This window comes from Bicyclus anynana, chromosome 8 (genome assembly GCF_947172395.1).
Source record: "Bicyclus anynana chromosome 8, ilBicAnyn1.1, whole genome shotgun sequence".
Classification (NCBI taxonomy): domain Eukaryota; kingdom Metazoa; phylum Arthropoda; class Insecta; order Lepidoptera; family Nymphalidae; genus Bicyclus; species Bicyclus anynana.
The window spans coordinates 15,655,172-15,672,810 of NC_069090.1; the positions used below are offsets into that span (position 1 = coordinate 15,655,172).

At 36.6% G+C, this 17,639-nt stretch overlaps 1 protein-coding gene across 1 annotated transcript in view; it reads right to left on the reverse strand.

Moving 5' to 3' along the window:
• Positions 1-17,639, reverse strand: part of LOC112046001 (fatty acid synthase) — a 55,304-nt gene that overhangs the window by 20,033 nt on the left and 17,632 nt on the right. The window contains 15 exon segments of the mRNA XM_052883006.1: positions 245-414; positions 663-853; positions 1,093-1,202; positions 3,565-3,684; positions 4,359-4,543; positions 5,056-5,204; positions 5,620-5,803; positions 6,219-6,370; positions 6,859-7,028; positions 7,455-7,614; positions 8,106-8,304; positions 9,137-9,340; positions 11,069-11,211; positions 16,433-16,596; positions 17,453-17,569. Coding sequence (XP_052738966.1) covers positions 245-414; positions 663-853; positions 1,093-1,202; positions 3,565-3,684; positions 4,359-4,543; positions 5,056-5,204; positions 5,620-5,803; positions 6,219-6,370; positions 6,859-7,028; positions 7,455-7,614; positions 8,106-8,304; positions 9,137-9,340; positions 11,069-11,211; positions 16,433-16,596; positions 17,453-17,569 — 2,418 coding nt within the window.

Consider the following 17,639-nt stretch of genomic DNA (forward strand, 5'->3'; position numbering starts at 1 on the left):
CCAAAGACAGTTTCAGCGGGTAGTTAATATAAGGTAACGTTTAAATCTATTTCTTTGATGGTAAAATTCTAGATTGTATTAGATTTCAGAAAAGTCTTAATCCTCATCCTGTGTATAGAATAATGAAAAATTTGTCTTCTTGGAAAAATTGTTATTGAATTAACTTTTGTGATTCTTCTAACAAGAGGAGGATCTATTAAATTTAATAAAATTAAATACTTTTCAGAGTTTGTTACCAACTTACCTATATTGATATCCTCGTAAACGTAGTTCCTTATAGAAATCTTTGGTCAGCATGTGTTTAACATTGGGGCCTGTCGCTTCAGGTGCCGGTGGGAGAACTCTATAGTCCTGACCAACGTTCTTCTTGGCGTAAATGCGTCCTGTTACAATGGACGCTCCACTTTCAACGATCTGTCAACCATCAAAGTTAACAAAGTGAAGAAATTTCTCTATTTATCTAATTTTAACAGAATAAGATCAAAATTTGTCATTTTTACCACCATTACATTCCAGTACGTACTTGTTTTTAACTTTCTTTATAACTCTACAGCCTAGAAGTATCAAAGCTTAAGTTTTAAGTTTAAAAACGTAAAGAACCTTATCTACATCATTTGTAAAAGCTATTAAATTTATTGTTTGCTTAGGCGATGTGACTTTACCTCAAATTGTCCGCTTCCCTTCTGTATCATTACAATGAACTCGAGATTTCCGTCTTTAGGGATGTTGGTCGCTCTCTGGAACCGAACGTTCTCGAATACCACCGACACCTCCGTGTGCAGTTCTCCCATCATCATTCCAAGTGTCTCCCAAACCATCACCAGATACCCAGTAGCGGGGTATAAGTTACGTCCTATATGTACAAATACATAAATTACTTATTTTTATCATAATATTTTCTGGCGATAAGTGGTATTTTAATGGTTGCTTTAAAATAGAAGCGCCCTAATTCACAAAATAGGTATTAGGTACTCAGGTCGTAGCACTGACATATCCAAATTATTCAGTGCATTAATTTTAGTTCAGTTTCATATTTAATTTAACCAACATGTTGTGAGTTTTGGTTAACGTCAAACTTTTTTGATACTTTACCATCAACAACGTGTCCCGCCATAAATTCGCTATCTTCATCCACTATGGACATCCGTACAGTCCTCTCACCAGACTTCATCTTCTCTTGGGCCTTGTATGACGTTACATACCTGTACATAAATAATTATCTCTTAATCTTAAAGTAATTAATATTATAAAGTTGAAGAGTTTGATTAAACGTCATAATCTCGGGAATTTCAGTTACAAATTTATAAATGGAACGTTGATATGAAAGAGAGCAGCGAGGTGTATGAGCAAGAGAGAAGATTGTTGAAGAAGATTGATGTTGTAGATGTACTGAGGAAATTTATTTAAAATAAACTATGACCCTTGGGCCATGGAGTCGCAGTGTCAAAAAATTTTACCGTATCATTTCACCGCGACTAGTTGCCTCGACTGGTGACAGAAGGGCTGGCTCATTTTTTGCGCAAAGGCTCAGCCTGACTGTCCAGCGCGGAAATACAGCCAGTATTCTTGCCACCATTCCACGTGGGCATGATTTGTATAGTTATTAGGATAAGTTAGCTTAAGTTCCTTATTGTATTCTTTCTCAATAAAGTATTTCTTAAGATAATATCCTGTATTTCTTAAAGCCATTATACCACATATATACAATAATATTCGAAACCCAGTGTATTATAATTTATTCGAATGAATGAACAGCCAAAAATACCATTTGGCAATGTCTCGCACAAGCGGCGTTGAAGTGAACAATATTATATTGAACAAGATATATTATGAAAAGCACAGAAGGGAGCAATTTGTTTGCGGCCGCCTGACGGATGGGCCGCTATTTATATTTGTAAGACTTTATTACGTCCGCGTTCGGGTCAATTGTAGAAATATACGCAAAAACCGAGCCGTGGAAATATACGGGATATTTATTATAATGAATATAGTCCAAGATTTTGTACCGATATGTTTGTTGCCTCATAACTTCGTCATTTCTTAACCAATTTTGAAAATTCTTTTTTTGTTTGAAAGAGTATACCTTCCAGGTTGATCTCATTTAAATTTTCATTAAAATCGGTTCAGTAATTTTGTGTTAAAGTGAAAATAACCAAATTGCCCGTACTGTGGCGCTTTCGTTCCCTATACCAGGATACACTAAAAACAGAAAAATAAAATCTTTTTAACAAAAAAATTTAACCGACTTCAAGGTCACAAAAATAAACTAAAAACAACATCGTATGTGCTACCTTCTGATCACTTTGAAGGCGGTGCCAACACAGTGATGCTTTACTTAACTAAACTATCTTTTGATTAACTAAAGCCGATTAAATCATAAAGTTTTAGGATTCAAAGAAAGTTTTTTCCCGTGGTTCTTTCAGAAACGGCTTTAATGAATACGTCACTGGCTTGGCACCGACTTCCCAACTCCGGGCTGAGATTTTGCGCTGAAAATTGCTTAGAAGAACTGAGAACCTTGCTTCATAATCCTATGCAAGACCTTGGAATCCGCATAGACTAACCAGCTAACTACTGAACCAACGATTCAGTTTGAAGTGTGGATACACCAATATTCCAATGTATGATGATTGAATTTTTTTTTTTTTTACTCTTTACAAGTTAGCCCTTGATTACAATCTCACCTGGTGGTAAGTGATGATGCAACCTAAGAAGGAAACGGGCTAACTTGCTACACGACATCGTACCGGAACGCTAAATCGCTTGGCGGTACGTCTTTGTCGGTAGGGTGGTAACTAGCCACGGCCAAAGCCTCCCACCAGCCAGACCTGGACCAATTAAGAAAACCTCAATCGGCCCAGCTGAGGATCGAACCCAGGACCTCCGTCTTGTAAATCCACCGCGCACACCACTGCGCCACGGAGGCCGTCAAAATATTTTTTTTTATTTGTGTCCTAACCCTATAGACTTAATTGTGGTTATGATTGCCGTATAAAATATTACTAAAAAAGTATTAAACGTATAAAAAAGTGGAATACTCTTAGACTATGATTGCATAATAAATTAAGATAATATTTTACGCATTTTAATAAAACCACCTGCTTTCACTGTAAGCCTCCCTTTTTCCGTGCCGATGTTTTTATATTTTTTGGCTATTTAGGGAACGACGTCGAAGTGATGGTAATATTTAGGAATAGGTTTTGTGGAAAAACAAGAAGTAGAGATGGTCTAAAAAGTGGAGACCAATCTGTACCCAATAAGCCTTTAAAAACAATAATTATAAATTACGTATTGAAGTACTCAGTGGATTACGGACATCTCAAAGTCTATAATATCCATACTAATATTATAAATGCTACCGTAAGTCTGTCGGTTTGTTACCTTTTCACGGCTAAACCACTGAACCGATTTAGGTGAAATTTAATATAGTGATAAAATGCATCTTGGAGCATTTCATATGCTACTTATTTTCACAAAGAAGTCAATGTTTCCGACAGGATTTGTAAAGAATAAAACTTCAAAATAATGGATTCCGGAGCGTACGTCAGTACAAAATATGCTTACCAATCTTCACTGTGCTCCCATTCCACAAGGTGTGATATCATAGGAGTCCCCTGTGACACGGGGAACTGTATGTGAGGGTAGATATTCGCCAGGTGGGGATTCAAACCAGCCTCGTAAAGTCTGTAAAAGAAAAAATGCTAAAACAAAAAAAAATCGTCGTTATCAACCCATATTCGGCTCACTGCTGAGCTCGAGTCTCCTCTCAGAATGAGAGGGGGTTAGGCCAGTAGTCCACCACGCTGGCCGAATGCGGATTGACAGACTTCACACACGCAGAGAATTAAGATAATTCTCTGGTATGCAGGTTTCCTCACGATGTTTTCCTTCACCGATTGAAACACGTGATATTTAATTTCTTAAAATGCACTCAACTGAAAAGTTGGAGGTGCATGCCTGGGACCGGATTCGAACCCACACCCTCTGGAATCGGAGGCAGAGTTCATATCCACTGGGCTATCACGGCTAATACAAAATTTGTAAGGGAGATTTAAAGATAAGACATTAGAAAAGATATCATTATCATGATCATCATTTCAGGCAAGAGTTCATTATTACGTAAAAGGCTACTCATCACATTGCTCAAAATGACAAAAAAGAAACACATGAGACCTTAAATCAAAATTGAACTGGAAGATTTTATTTACACTTAGCTCTAGGTACATTAAATTGGATGATATTCATAGAAAATATTTTTAAATGAATTATGAAAAATGAAGAAATAAATGGTCGCTTTAGGTGATGAAATATTCTCAAACGGGACAATAGGGTTGATAACTATGAGTTAGATTACTTACTTTCCCAAAGCCGTGAGTAGAAATTGAACGTTATCTTGATGTCTCCTTTCTGTAAGCGGGATGTTTGTGACATCCTTCTTCAACGATCGCCGAAGGATAGCTTGGAGTAAACCATGAGGAGCAATCTCTATGGTAATTGCATTTGCTGGGATAAGGCGAGCTGTTTCTTCAAACAGCACTGAACTCTGTTAAAAGCATAAAAATAATTGATTTAATAATCTTCTCCAAGAATATAACCACAGTAAAACATGTCGATATCTTATGAAAATATATAAATTTCAAAACGCTACATTTTATCGTGGTTGTAATCTTCAACAAAGTAATTGCCACCGAAATGGATATCAAGAATCGAAATGTCGAATTATTAACAGAAGTTCTTATCAGAATAGAAAGAAAGAAAAAACATTTATTTAAAAATTGTGCCATACACCACAATGCCTAAGTAAGCACTATTGTAGTGTCTGATGCTTCAACCACCTGAACAATTGAAAATCAAAAGTAAAGTAGTTGAAGCATCAAAAACCACTTCAAAAATTTTAATAGAAATTTTTACAATTGTAACTTATGTTGATTTGCAATATAAGTTACAGTAACTAGTTATTATAAAATCAATTAGTATGATTAGTATAAAATAATTAGCTACGAAAAAAATTAGAAAACAGCTCATTCAAATTAGTAACAGTTACTATATACGTACCAATAGATTATTAGTGTGGTATTCAGCAGATGAAAGTTCTGCCTTTGGATCCTTCCACAACGCTTGAGGAACAGAAGTGGAGAGCCACCGTTCTGAACGAGGCTTGGGGTCTTTGATCACTTGTCTTAAATATTTCAGGAGCGTCGGACCTAAATTGAAAGGTACAATTTAAAAAAAAAACATTTTGAAAACTTCTGAAATACAAATGAAGAGGCGTCTTTGCATGATGCGTGATAAAAACCATTTATGTAAACTGATAAATAATAACTGATCTATCTATGCATATTTGAAACAGTAACTTGAGCTGTGCATCAAAATCAATTCAGTGTTAGTACTGCTTCTACTAGGGCTTGTACCATAAATGTTTCCATAAGGATTGTAAACAGCAGGTTAGTACTAATAAATAATTTAAAATGTTACTCCTAAAGTTAGTAGTTAGTGATAGTTATATATCAACATCGTTCACTTTGAATAAAACTAGCTACAGAAATTCAAACAAAGAAAAAAAAGACTAAATTTTGCGCTGACTAAGTCCATAGTCGAGTTATAGATAAAGGTACTTACCAGCCTCTGCAATATATCGCGAATGGTAGGCAATATTGGAGCACGGCACTTCCTTAGCGAAGACACCTTGAGCAACGAGCTTGGCAACGAAGGTCTTCATGATGTCAGCTGGACCGGATATGGTGCTGGAGTCCGGACCATTGTGACAGGCCACTTCGATTTCAGGTGGAACTATTGTTTTTACCTAAATATGAAATAAATTTTATTTTGTGAGTATTTCTACAAAATTGTATATATTCCTCATTTCATTGATCGTCAAATTAGCAGTTTTATTAAATTCTAATGGTAGAATGATTTTGGTAATAAAAGGTCGCGTTGAAGATTTTATTCTATTGTATTACCAAATCAAAACAAATTAGTTTATTTAGGCTTTTAAAGAAGTACTTCTAAAATAACAGCAAATTCAACTTAGAAAAAAGCTACAATTCAAAAATTATTTTGATATAATTATATTACAATTTATAACTTTCAATATTTCGGGTTTTATTTTACATCTATTGTGTACAGAAAGAGTAAAACTATAGCTTCCATGAGTCTTTATCATTAATTCATTGATTTTTAGTATCTGCAGATTTTACGGTGCATTACTTTGTACTCACTTCGCTATAGCCAAGTCCGACAGCTGCCATGGAGCCCTTGACGAAGGGCGTCTCAATAGATGCAAGTCCGCGACTGTACGCAGACAAGATCATCTCTTCAGCGGTAAAGCATCCATCAGCGTATGCACAACCCAGTTCACCTACACTGTGGCCTAAAGTATACAAAAGGTTAATTTCTTTTTTGTTCATCACAGTTATGTCTTCTTTGTCTATATCTTTCTCTAAGTTTAAAATTGGTTATTATTTATTGTTATTTATATCATGATCATCGTCATCATTACCATCATCATCATCTCTTTTATCTGAGTAAGCCTTATGTAGGAAATTCTCTACACCACAGTTCTTAGCTGACTGTGACTGTGATCCTTGTACCTTTACACCCAAGTTTATCAGCTCCTTAAACTATGTGAACTTATTTACAACAATTCTTTCAAGAAACGTCCTTCGAAATATAACATCAGATTATGTTAATTATCTAAGAACTCTAACCTACTAACTTATCAAGAGTCTAAACGAGTTATCAGATATGGACTTATTTACCAATTTTCGTATTTGCTATTCAACCTTATTGTTAAGTTTAAAAGTATTAACGAAATTGGTGCATATTTGATATAATTTAAAACTACTTTATGTTACTTACCAATTATATAATCCGGCTCAATAGCAAGAGCCTTCATGATGTCGGTAAGACCGATCTGAACAGCAGCGATGCCGATGAAAGAGTTCAGGATGTTATCGTAAATCTTTGGATCAGGTTCTGTGATGATTCTGGTTAGATTGATGCCTTTTGGTTCAAGAGCTTTGTGACACCTGGTAAGAATTGAAACAATTTAATAAAAGAATTGCTACAACAAATTCATACAATAATACAGTGTTTAGAGCCAGTTTCACCCCCTAACAAAAAATCACAAGACGTCTTAAAGATTAAAGTCCGTCCTTTAACGGTGGAGTAATTATTGACTTTGACTTTGAATTTGGCACAAGCAGTCATGTTCAAATTCAAAATTCACTTGTTTCAAGTAAGCTTAATTTACCAGAACTAATGAAATATTAAGTTTGATTATTTGTAGAGGCTCCCACTGGTTAACAAGGCAGGTACACAAAATGTCCTTAATTAGAACCAAGTTTCCAACTTTAGAAGGGACCGATTTGTCAGTCCACTTATAGGGCATGCCTTAAAGATTAATTCTTAATTTAAAGACTGCTGTTTGTTGACAGGAATATGTATTAACTTACTTCTCAATAGCAGCAGCAAAGATGGGGATCCTCATGAGTTGCGTGGCCATGCCGGCCCATTGCGAGCCCATGCCAGAGTACACGAACCAAACCGGGCGACGCACGCCGGAGAAGTATTGAATGTCACGCGCTAAGGATACGCCTTTAGTTGGTGTGGACTCTGTTGGTGATAAAGGAACAGTATAGTACTGGTTACTTTTTATTAAGAATCAGAAAATGAAAAGACCTTAAAACAAAGTCGGGCTATAGACCCAAGAAAGGCTGAAAAGATCTAGATAAAAGGCATATTTGTCTAGAGTTTAGCATATAGGCATTTTATTCAAACCCAATCAAATTTATGTCTTGCTGGTAAGGTCTCGACTTAATAACAGACTAGACCTGAGCCAATTTAGAAAAGAGCAATTTTATTTGACCTAGCAACCGAACTGAACCTGAAAATTCAAAAAACATCTCATTCGAAACTACATCAAAGAGAAAGAAAACTTAACAATGATGGCAATAATACTGCAGCCAGTATTTTGCCACCATTCCATTCCATGAGGGCATGATTTCTATCATGAATGAATGATGGGATCGAATCACAACCTCTAGATGATAGTCCACCTTCTTTCACCACTGAGAAATTACGACTTCTCAAAGTTGTTTGGCCACAATACTTGCCTAACAAAGAATACCCTCTGACGACGTGTCCAGTGATGTCCTCATTATGTATGGCATGCAGCAGTCGGATGAGCTCAGCATCCACCGGCTTAGACTCCAGCTCATTGAGGATCCTCGCTACTGCTGATTCTGTGCGACCTGATGCACAGACTAGACGTGGAAGATCATCGGATGGTAAGCCGTTGTTTACCTAATACAGAAAATATAGTTGACTTAAATATCCAAGTAGGGTATTTGAACTTCCCGCTAGTAGGTACTACGAGTGCTTTGATATCATCAGTCTATCTAGTGATAGACTGATGACATCAAAGTTAGAAAGTGACGAAAACTGAGTTTTCATCGTTTCATCGTTTCATCGTTTTCATCGAAACTCATGATGGTATTTGTCCGTCATTAGGGTGTGTATTTCAAAATTGCACCAATCGCTGTCAAATTCGTAAAAATCAATAGATTCGATTGCGAGATATAAATTGCTGAAAATTCCAAAAAAAAATATTTTTTCAATTTATTTACAAAACTAGGTCATATACTATTTCCTACACAATATAAAAAAAAAATATCACGTGTCTCGAACGGTGAAGGAAAAACATCGTGAGGAAACCTGCATACCAGAGAATTTTCTTAATCAGCGTGGTGGACTATTGGCCTAACCCCTCTCATTCTCAGAGGAGACTCGAGCTCAACATTGAGCCGAATATGGATTGATAATGATGATACAATATTATAAAGAGAAGTTTTTACTCAAAATTAGCCGCATGTCGCTGGAATAGACTAGGATCCAGTAATGCGGTCTAAGTGAGAGCGTTTGCCTATAAGATGCTTATTCACTTCTGTCCTGAAATTTTAATTAAAGCTTGCAACCGTCTTTAGCCATGTGGCACATGGGAATGACATACACTATCGACAGGTATCATCAGACATTTTGTTAGTTTTCGATGCGTTAGGGTTTGTAGAAAGAAAATCGATGTGCCACATGTCTACAGGCCCCAGATCCTTGACTTAATGTAAATTACTGTACAAACCTTTTCCCTCGCAAAGTTCTTGAGCAAAGTGTGGGCGTTAGCACCTCCGAACCCGAAGCTGTTTATCCCAGACATGCCGCGGTTCCATGGTGTCTTGTCAGTTATAACGGTCATTTTCCCTTCAGCTAGAGCGGGCACGCCATCTCTCGGCGTAGAGTAGTTCAGATTAGGAGGAATGTATCCAGTTGTGTACGCTATGCAGAGCTAAAATAAAATAAAATATGTAAATTAAATTAATAAACCCAACTCTGTGAAAAATCACAGGAAATAATTTACTCAGCGGGCCAATTCACTAATTTGATCTCTATTCAAATAAACATCAAATCATTAATAACTACCACATTTTCCGTATTCCGTAAAGCCAAGGCCCGTCTATACTGCGAAAGGAGCAGTCGCTCCAGGCGCCAAATCCTAGAGAGCGCCTAAATGATAATCCTACTCAACCGTAAAAGGTACTGCGCCTGATTTTCAATTGGTCACCCCAGATTCGAGATCTTCGCGTTCCATTCTTACTTTACACTCATAATTCTGTATAGGTATCTACATATTATTAGGAACAAACAGGAGAGGCGCCTTAATTGGATCTCGCTCCATTTTAAAATTTACTTCGGGCCGGCGCTGCGTAAAGCCATTGTTAACAACAATCACAATGTCAACTGATCAATGTCATACCTATTACCTACTCTTTGATATCCACGAAGGGTTGTCAGTAGGCACCGGGTGACATTTTTTACCTGTAATCTCACTTTCGTGCAGTTATAGTATGCGCATTATCATCTGAGTCGTCCGGTCATAAAAGTCAAAAAAGATAGGAATGTGCAGCGCGCCTACCTGCGCACCCTAATTATCGATAAACGACTACCTGCGCACGTGCTAATGATGAGTCAATAATGATTTGGACGATTCTGATTGGTCGGTTTCTAATGTAATTGCATTGCGTATTTTTTTTGCTATAAATGTGTTTACTGCAATTAAATAAATACATTCATGTGTTACTCGTTGCGCACTATGGATACTAATATATAATAAATTTGGCAGAAGACGAAGATTCTGATGATGAAGACTCAGATGAAGATTAATTTTATTTAGTTAATAATTATATAATATGAAATATGTATTATATTAAATCAAATATTGTTAATTTTTTTAATTTTGTGAACAAGATACGATAATAAACTTTACTTATCGATAATATGTCTTTCATTGTTACACCCTTCACTAGACGGCTCCATAAGACCCATAAGTGCAAGCGAGATAGATATAGAGAAATGATTTATGGCCCTAAGACTCAGTTGTTAATGCTATTAGTATAGTATTGAATAAATAGTGAATACGAATCACATGACATAACTTAAGAATTGCTAATAATAATTGGTAAATTTCTTATATGTTCACTAACATACCTCAAAGTTAGTGAATTGGCCAGCTGAAAAATATTTCAAATCGGAGGTTTTTTTAATGATCACCATCATCAGTGTTAATTAATCACCCTCTGCAGTTCTTAGTTCTTATCACCTCCTATCGTGTGCCAACGACATTTCTCGTGACGAAATAAAAATATTTTGTAACCAACAGCGGTGAACTCGAAAATATCGCTTTCTCTTTCTGATTTTCAGGGATGAAAAAGATCGCGATGTATAAGACGGACATAAACAATTAACATGGTGCACATCCTAGGCCGGCAAGTTACTATTGAGAATTTTCTACAAAATATTTTTCAAGTCCTTTCACTTATTAGGTTAGAGATAAGTACCAAGAATGAATGAAATTCGTTGGCCACCTTATTCTATATCCCTTTATCTAGATAACATAATATATTCTAGGCATTCATATTTATAAACTATTTTTCTCGGGTATTCGATATTTTATCATAAAATTCCAATTTATAAGAACATTGTTTAAGGTTCTATAAATTATTAAAATATGACTTACTTTGGCTACAGAACACAGTCCAGAGGCCGGTTCACTGTGACCTAAGTTAGACTTGATTGATCCAATCATAAGTGGTTCAGAGCGCCCCGTACAAAATACTTTATCTATAGCCTTGAGTTCCTCAGGATCTCCAACCCGTGTACCTAAGAAAGAAATAAATATTTATTGTATATTTCAACATTGTTCTTGATTTTTAAGCCAAAAATGTTTGTAATCTATACTTCTATACTTATACTAATACTATAAAGAGGAAACCTTTGTTTGTATGTTTGTTTGTTTGTAATGAATAGTCTCAAAAACTACTGGACCGATTTTAAAAATTCTTTCACCACTCAAAAGCTACATTATCCACAAGTAACATAGGTTAAATTTTATTTTGGAAAAAATAGGATTCCCTAAGATATCTGGGGTTTTCGGACACAAGGTGTAAAAAATCAACCAGAAAAGTTACTTATTTTGCGTACGCTGCCTAAACTATAAAAGATAGAACCATAATTAAAATGTTCTAATTAATTATAGATCTTATAAATATCTACAAAAAAGTCCGCGACACACTACACCTATCTATGTCGAGTGAGGCACAACAATCATTTTTTTATTTAAGAATTTTGATTTTTTTTTGGACTACATTTAAACGCATTTATTTTACTCAGCATGAGAGCTTTACTAATCCTTATCAAAATAAATTATTTCATCCTGCCCTGCCATGCCCTACGGTTTCACCAGCCTAGATCCCATTTATGTGGGAATATAGCGATAAAAATCACACAAAATAAAAATCTACTCTCTAAATTAAATTAAAAATCTACCTCGGTGACAAATTGCATGCAGTTTCGTTCGGAATTTGGACATGCAAGCAGCAAATTGCAGTTTTTATAATCAAAAATAAAACTACTAAAACAGAGCCTCGGTTTTTACACTAAAACAACTGTAACAGAAAATTTCCTAAAAATCAGTAACTTTCAAAACTCTGACTCAACAATTTGTAATATAAATATTGCTCTGAATGTAGGGTTCCATCTTTCAGTACGTCTTTTAATTTTTTTTTATTCTCTTCAAGTTAGCCCTTGACTACAATCTTTCCTGATGGTAAGTGATGATGCAATCTAAGATGTAAGCGGGCTAACTTATTAGAAGTAGGATGAAATACACACTCCTTTCGGTTTCTACACAACATCGTACCGGAACGCTAAATCACTTGGCGTTAGGGTGGTAACTAGCCACGGCCGAAGCCTCCCACCAGCTAAACGCTAAATTTTCCATATACTCCCTGTATAGTAACGAATTTTTAGCATGTTTCACAAGTCTCGACTGGTGAACAAGTGACGTAAAGGATAAATCGTTTACGTGATTAAGTAGCAATTAAGAAATTTATTATTTACAACAACATTAAAATCTTATCAAACCATATACAGATAAAAAACGATCGATAAAGTTTATTTTCTTAAACTCTATGGAAGTAATAACAATTAGAATGAAAGAAGCTAGTAACTCTTAATATGGTTTTATATAGGTCATTCAGATCATTAATCAAACAATTTTTCATTCTGACGTGAAGACATAATAATATTTCATCTATATTTTCAAATGTCGACATCATTCACATTTTTTGCGTAATACTTGTCAAGTCCCTTACCATTGTTACATGAACATAAAGTATTTCATTGTAAATCATTTGTGAAAATGTCCCCAGTATTGCCCCTTGTAAACCCCACTAACAGATGTGTGGGATAGGATGATCCATTGATAATAACTGGTCAAGTACTTATTCACATTGCTATAAAACGTGATACTCGACCCAGCGTATTGATCCAACATCACAATAAAATTGTCTGAAGTGGGACTATATTGTACAACCAATATATTTTTTGCTAACAAAAATTGGTCTATAGTTTATTTTTGGAGTACCTACTCCTGTAATATTTTGTTTCAATTCAGTAAAAATTATATGATTTTTTAGATAAATGTTTTTACGTGAGTAACAATATTGTGGAAAAGCAAGTAAACGATAAAAGATTACATAAATATCTAAAGCCTTTGCACTGAACAAACGCAATTTAAATTTTTCAAAAATAAAACTTTTGTTGAAGTACATATTGATTTAATCCCATGCTCCTCAAACTCCCAGGATTTAAATCAAACATATTTTCATTTACCTATAATTACAGTGAAAGAAATAAAGTTAAAATATTGTTTTATTTAGAAATTAAAATATTTCAATATCAGTAGATAACTTTTACTTATTTCAAAATAAGTAAAAGTTATCTATAAAATCGGATTCCGATGAACGAAGCCACGGCTGTTTGCTCGTGATATAAATAAAATAGCGAACGCCTGCGACTTGGTCCGCCTTTGGACCTCCCTAATCCGGCCCTAACGCAAAATCAGTTCTTAGCGGGCGTCTAATAACTATAAACTAATTGCCTGCCTTTGTACATCAAGCTGATTTTAATATAAATTTAGATTACGAGTAGAAGACTAGAAGATTAATTTAGTTTTTGATAGAAAACATTTCAGAAATAGGTTAAAATGTTTTTAATACTGTACTAAAAGGTATTCCAAACCGCAGTTTCACAGTGCTTGCATCCGATCATTTTAATTAAAAACCGTAAGAAATCCACTGGCCTTTGAGAGGAGCAATTTCAGAGCGCACTCGATACGAACCAGCAAAATTATTTACATGCCAACTTTTTATTAGACACTGATGTTATCTGTATTTTTTTATCTTCTTAAAGCTGAACGGGCATTGTCAAATTTACTTTATGGCTTCGAATTTGAAGGCTTAGGCAATGTGATAAGGCGTAGCTACCCAGGGGCTAGGCGGTCCAATGCCCAGGGGCCCTGAGGCTCAGGAGGCTCTAATCCTTACCAGAAAATCGCGATCCAACTGAACTTAAAAAAATTCGATAACGAAAAAGAGCTGAAGAATATTTTTACTTGTTATAACCTAACCAGTTTAAATGGTAGTGGGGCGTATTCATTTGCACCAGCGCCCTTGGTGACCTAGTAATACTGGTACTACGCCACTAGATATGGATAAAAGCGAAAAAGGGGCATGAGAGCCTAGTGGATACGAACCCTGCTTCCAATTCGGAGGTCGTAGGTTGGAATCAAGTCTGAGGCATGCACCTCCAACTTTTCAGTTATGTGCCTCAAACAGTGAAGGAAAACATCGTGAAAAAACTTGCATACCTGAGAATTTTCTTGATTGTCTAGGTGTGTGAAGTCTGTCAATCCGCATTAAGCCAGCGTAGTCTAACCCCTCTCATTCTGAGAGGAGACTCGTTAACAGTAAGCAGAAAATTGGTTGTTAATCATCATCATCATCACCATCATCATTATCAGCCGATGGACGTCCAGTACTAGACATAGACCTCTTGCATGGACCTCCAACCACAACGGTCTCGGGTCGGGTTGTATTTGAATTTCAAATAGCTTAAACATTATCATTTACAAAATCATCATGTCATACCATTGTGAGACTGCTACACTGTTATGTACGGATTCACAAGTTTCAATTTAATTTAATGCGTTTATTTGCGAATGGATTCAACAACCCACTACAATTACTCACAGATTGGAATGCAAATTATGTATGTATTATTACAAAATAATTTGGATGCATGTAGGTAATGTCTGGCCATGTTACATATCGATTCTTTTTAAACAAATGCTTAAACGTCAACGAAACGAAACTTCGAAATATTTGTGCTAAAATCAAAATAACTTTGACGGCCTCCATGGCGCAGTGGTATGCGCAGTGGACTTACAAGGAGGTTCTGGGTTCGATCCCCGGCTGGACTGATTGAGGTTTTCTTAATTGGTCCAGGTCAGGCTGGTGGGAGGCTTTGGCCATGGCTAGTTACCACCCTACCAACAAAGACGTACCGCCAAGAGTGTAGAAACCGATAGGGGTGTAGATTTCATCCTCCTCCTAACAAGTTAGCTCGATTCCATCTTATATTGCATCATCACTTACCATCAGGTGAGATTGTAGTCAAGGGCTAACTTGTAAAGAATAAAAAAAAATTAAAAAAAATAACTGAAATACGTCCTTGAAGTCGGTTCCACTTTTATGTTAAAAAGGTTATTAATTATTAATATTTATATTTCGTCGTCGTCGTCGTTATCAACCCATATACGGCTCACTGCTGAGCTCGAGTCTCCTCTCAGAATGAGAGGGGTTAGGCCAATAGTCCACCACGCTGGCCCAATGCGGATTGGCAGACTTCACACACGCAGAGAATTAAGAAATTCTCTGGTATACAGGTTTCGCCACGATGTTTTCCTTCACCGATTGAGACACGTGATATTTAATTTCTTAAAATGCACACAACTGAAAGTTGGAGGTGCATGCCCCGGACCGGATTCGAACCCACACCCTCCGAAATCGGAGGCAGAAGTCATATCCACTGGGCTATCAAGCTCATATATTTATATTTAGCAATAACATATTTTGTGTACCATTTTGTCCCTGTTTTTTACATAAAAAAGTCGACCAACAAAACGCAGTGCGCGTTAACCTTTAAACGGAGATTTATCTCTGCCCTTTGTGTCGTGAACAATAGTGAGATGAAAGAGCTTTTTAATTTTATGTCGGAGTGCTCTCTAAGTAAACGTCGGCTAAGTTTTCCTATCTCTTTTCCAGTGTTATCCATTAGCTGTTTTCCATTTTTATGCGCTTTTCTTGTATTGTTTTGAGTTATTTCGTTTAGAGTAACAATTGTACTGGTTTTCGCTCGAGGCGGGTCTTTGGCAGGCGAGTACCTATTTTTTAATCATCTTTCTGAGAATCAGAAATATTTTTATCGAAAGTAACGCCAAATACTAACGCATATTGTTTGCACTTTAAAAAAGTTATTAGATCGTAAAAGATTCAAGCTTCTTTATCTCCTTACCGAACTCTCCCTAACAGTGAAATTCATTGTGGGGGCGCCCCCAGGGGATCGTTCACCCAATGAGTGTCAAATTTAAACTCTATGCGTTTGAGAATTTGACACTCAGCGGGTGAATAGACCCCTGGGGGTGCCCCTGCAACGTCTATGAAGTCCACTGTTAGTCTATCATAGCGTATATAGTATTCTCAGCAAATCCTATACTTCTTTACCCTTAAGCCCCACATTAATGTACTATCTTCAATAAACGGGCGCGGGCTCCAACCTATTACACCTCCATCAACTTTGACCCGGTATATGATACCCTGCTCCTTGTACCTGTCGCAGTTACTCACCAGTTCCATGGGCCTCAACAAACACGAAGCTGTTGGGAGGGATGTAGGACTCCTCGTAGAACTCGTCCAATAGCAGTTGCTGGATGTGCCGGGTACGTGATACCCTGTTTCTTGTACCTGTCGCAGTTACTCACCAGTTCCATGGGCCTCAACAAACTCGAGGGTGTTGGGCGGGATGGAGCACTCCTCATAGAACTCGTCCAGCAGCAGTTGCTGGATGTGCCCGGCTGGGTACGTGATACCCTGCTCCTTGTACCCGTCGCAGTTGGTCTTCGCGTGCAGAACTTGTGCGTAAACCCTAGACAAATTTACAGTTAGAAATACAGTAAAAACTCTATTATTCATTAATACAGATTAGCTTTTATTCGGAAAAACTCGATAATCCGGACTTCAGTTGTACAGATTCGCTATAGTCCAGATTGCCGATCATAATCTAGTAGTAGCACAACATTACAGTATATGGCAATAAACAATCTCTTGCGAAAGCATTTCAGTCCCAGAAAATAGTTTTTAAATGTTTGAATAATTAAGATAATATCAATAATGCTATTTCTTCATACTTAATCGGATCTACTTGTGACAACGAAAACGTCCAGTTAATCTACTATATTAAAAAAAAAACCTTTTTTATTTTGTTTCATTGACCTAAGACACTCAAACAAACAATGTGACTTTCTATTGATAAAAAAAATTTAAATCAATTCAGTAGATCCAGAAATTACCCCCTGCAACCTCTAACAGTTGAATTCATAGACGTTGTAGGGGCAGCTCCACGGGATCGTTCTTCCGCTAAGTATCGAATTTAAACTCAATGCGTTTGAGAATTTGACACTCAGCGGATGAATGGTCCCCTAGGCCCCTGTAACGTCTATTAAGTCCACTGTGTATATAAATATATAATACATACCTAAGTGTGTTACAGTGGAATTCATAAACATTGTAGGGGCATCCCCAGGGGATCATCATTCACCCGCTGAGTGACAAATTCTCAAACGAATAGAGGTTAAATTCGAAACTCAGCGGCTGAATGATCCCCTGGGAGTGCCCCTTACAACGTCTATGAATTCCACTGTTAGGAGATGAAGATCTCGCGAATAATCATCAAAAAGAAAGCCGTTGTTTACGCATTATGGTGTGAAAAATATTTTCCTTACCGTCGTGCGTCTTTAGCCTTTTGTAGGAGGATGACTACAATAGCTTCGGAGCGGGCGTATCCATTGGCTTTGTTGTCGAAACTCTTGCATTTCCCGTCAGGCGACAACACCCCTAACCTGTAAGATTAATCATCATTAATTTGGTTTTACTTCGACTGTATGAATTTAATGATATATAGCATAGCTT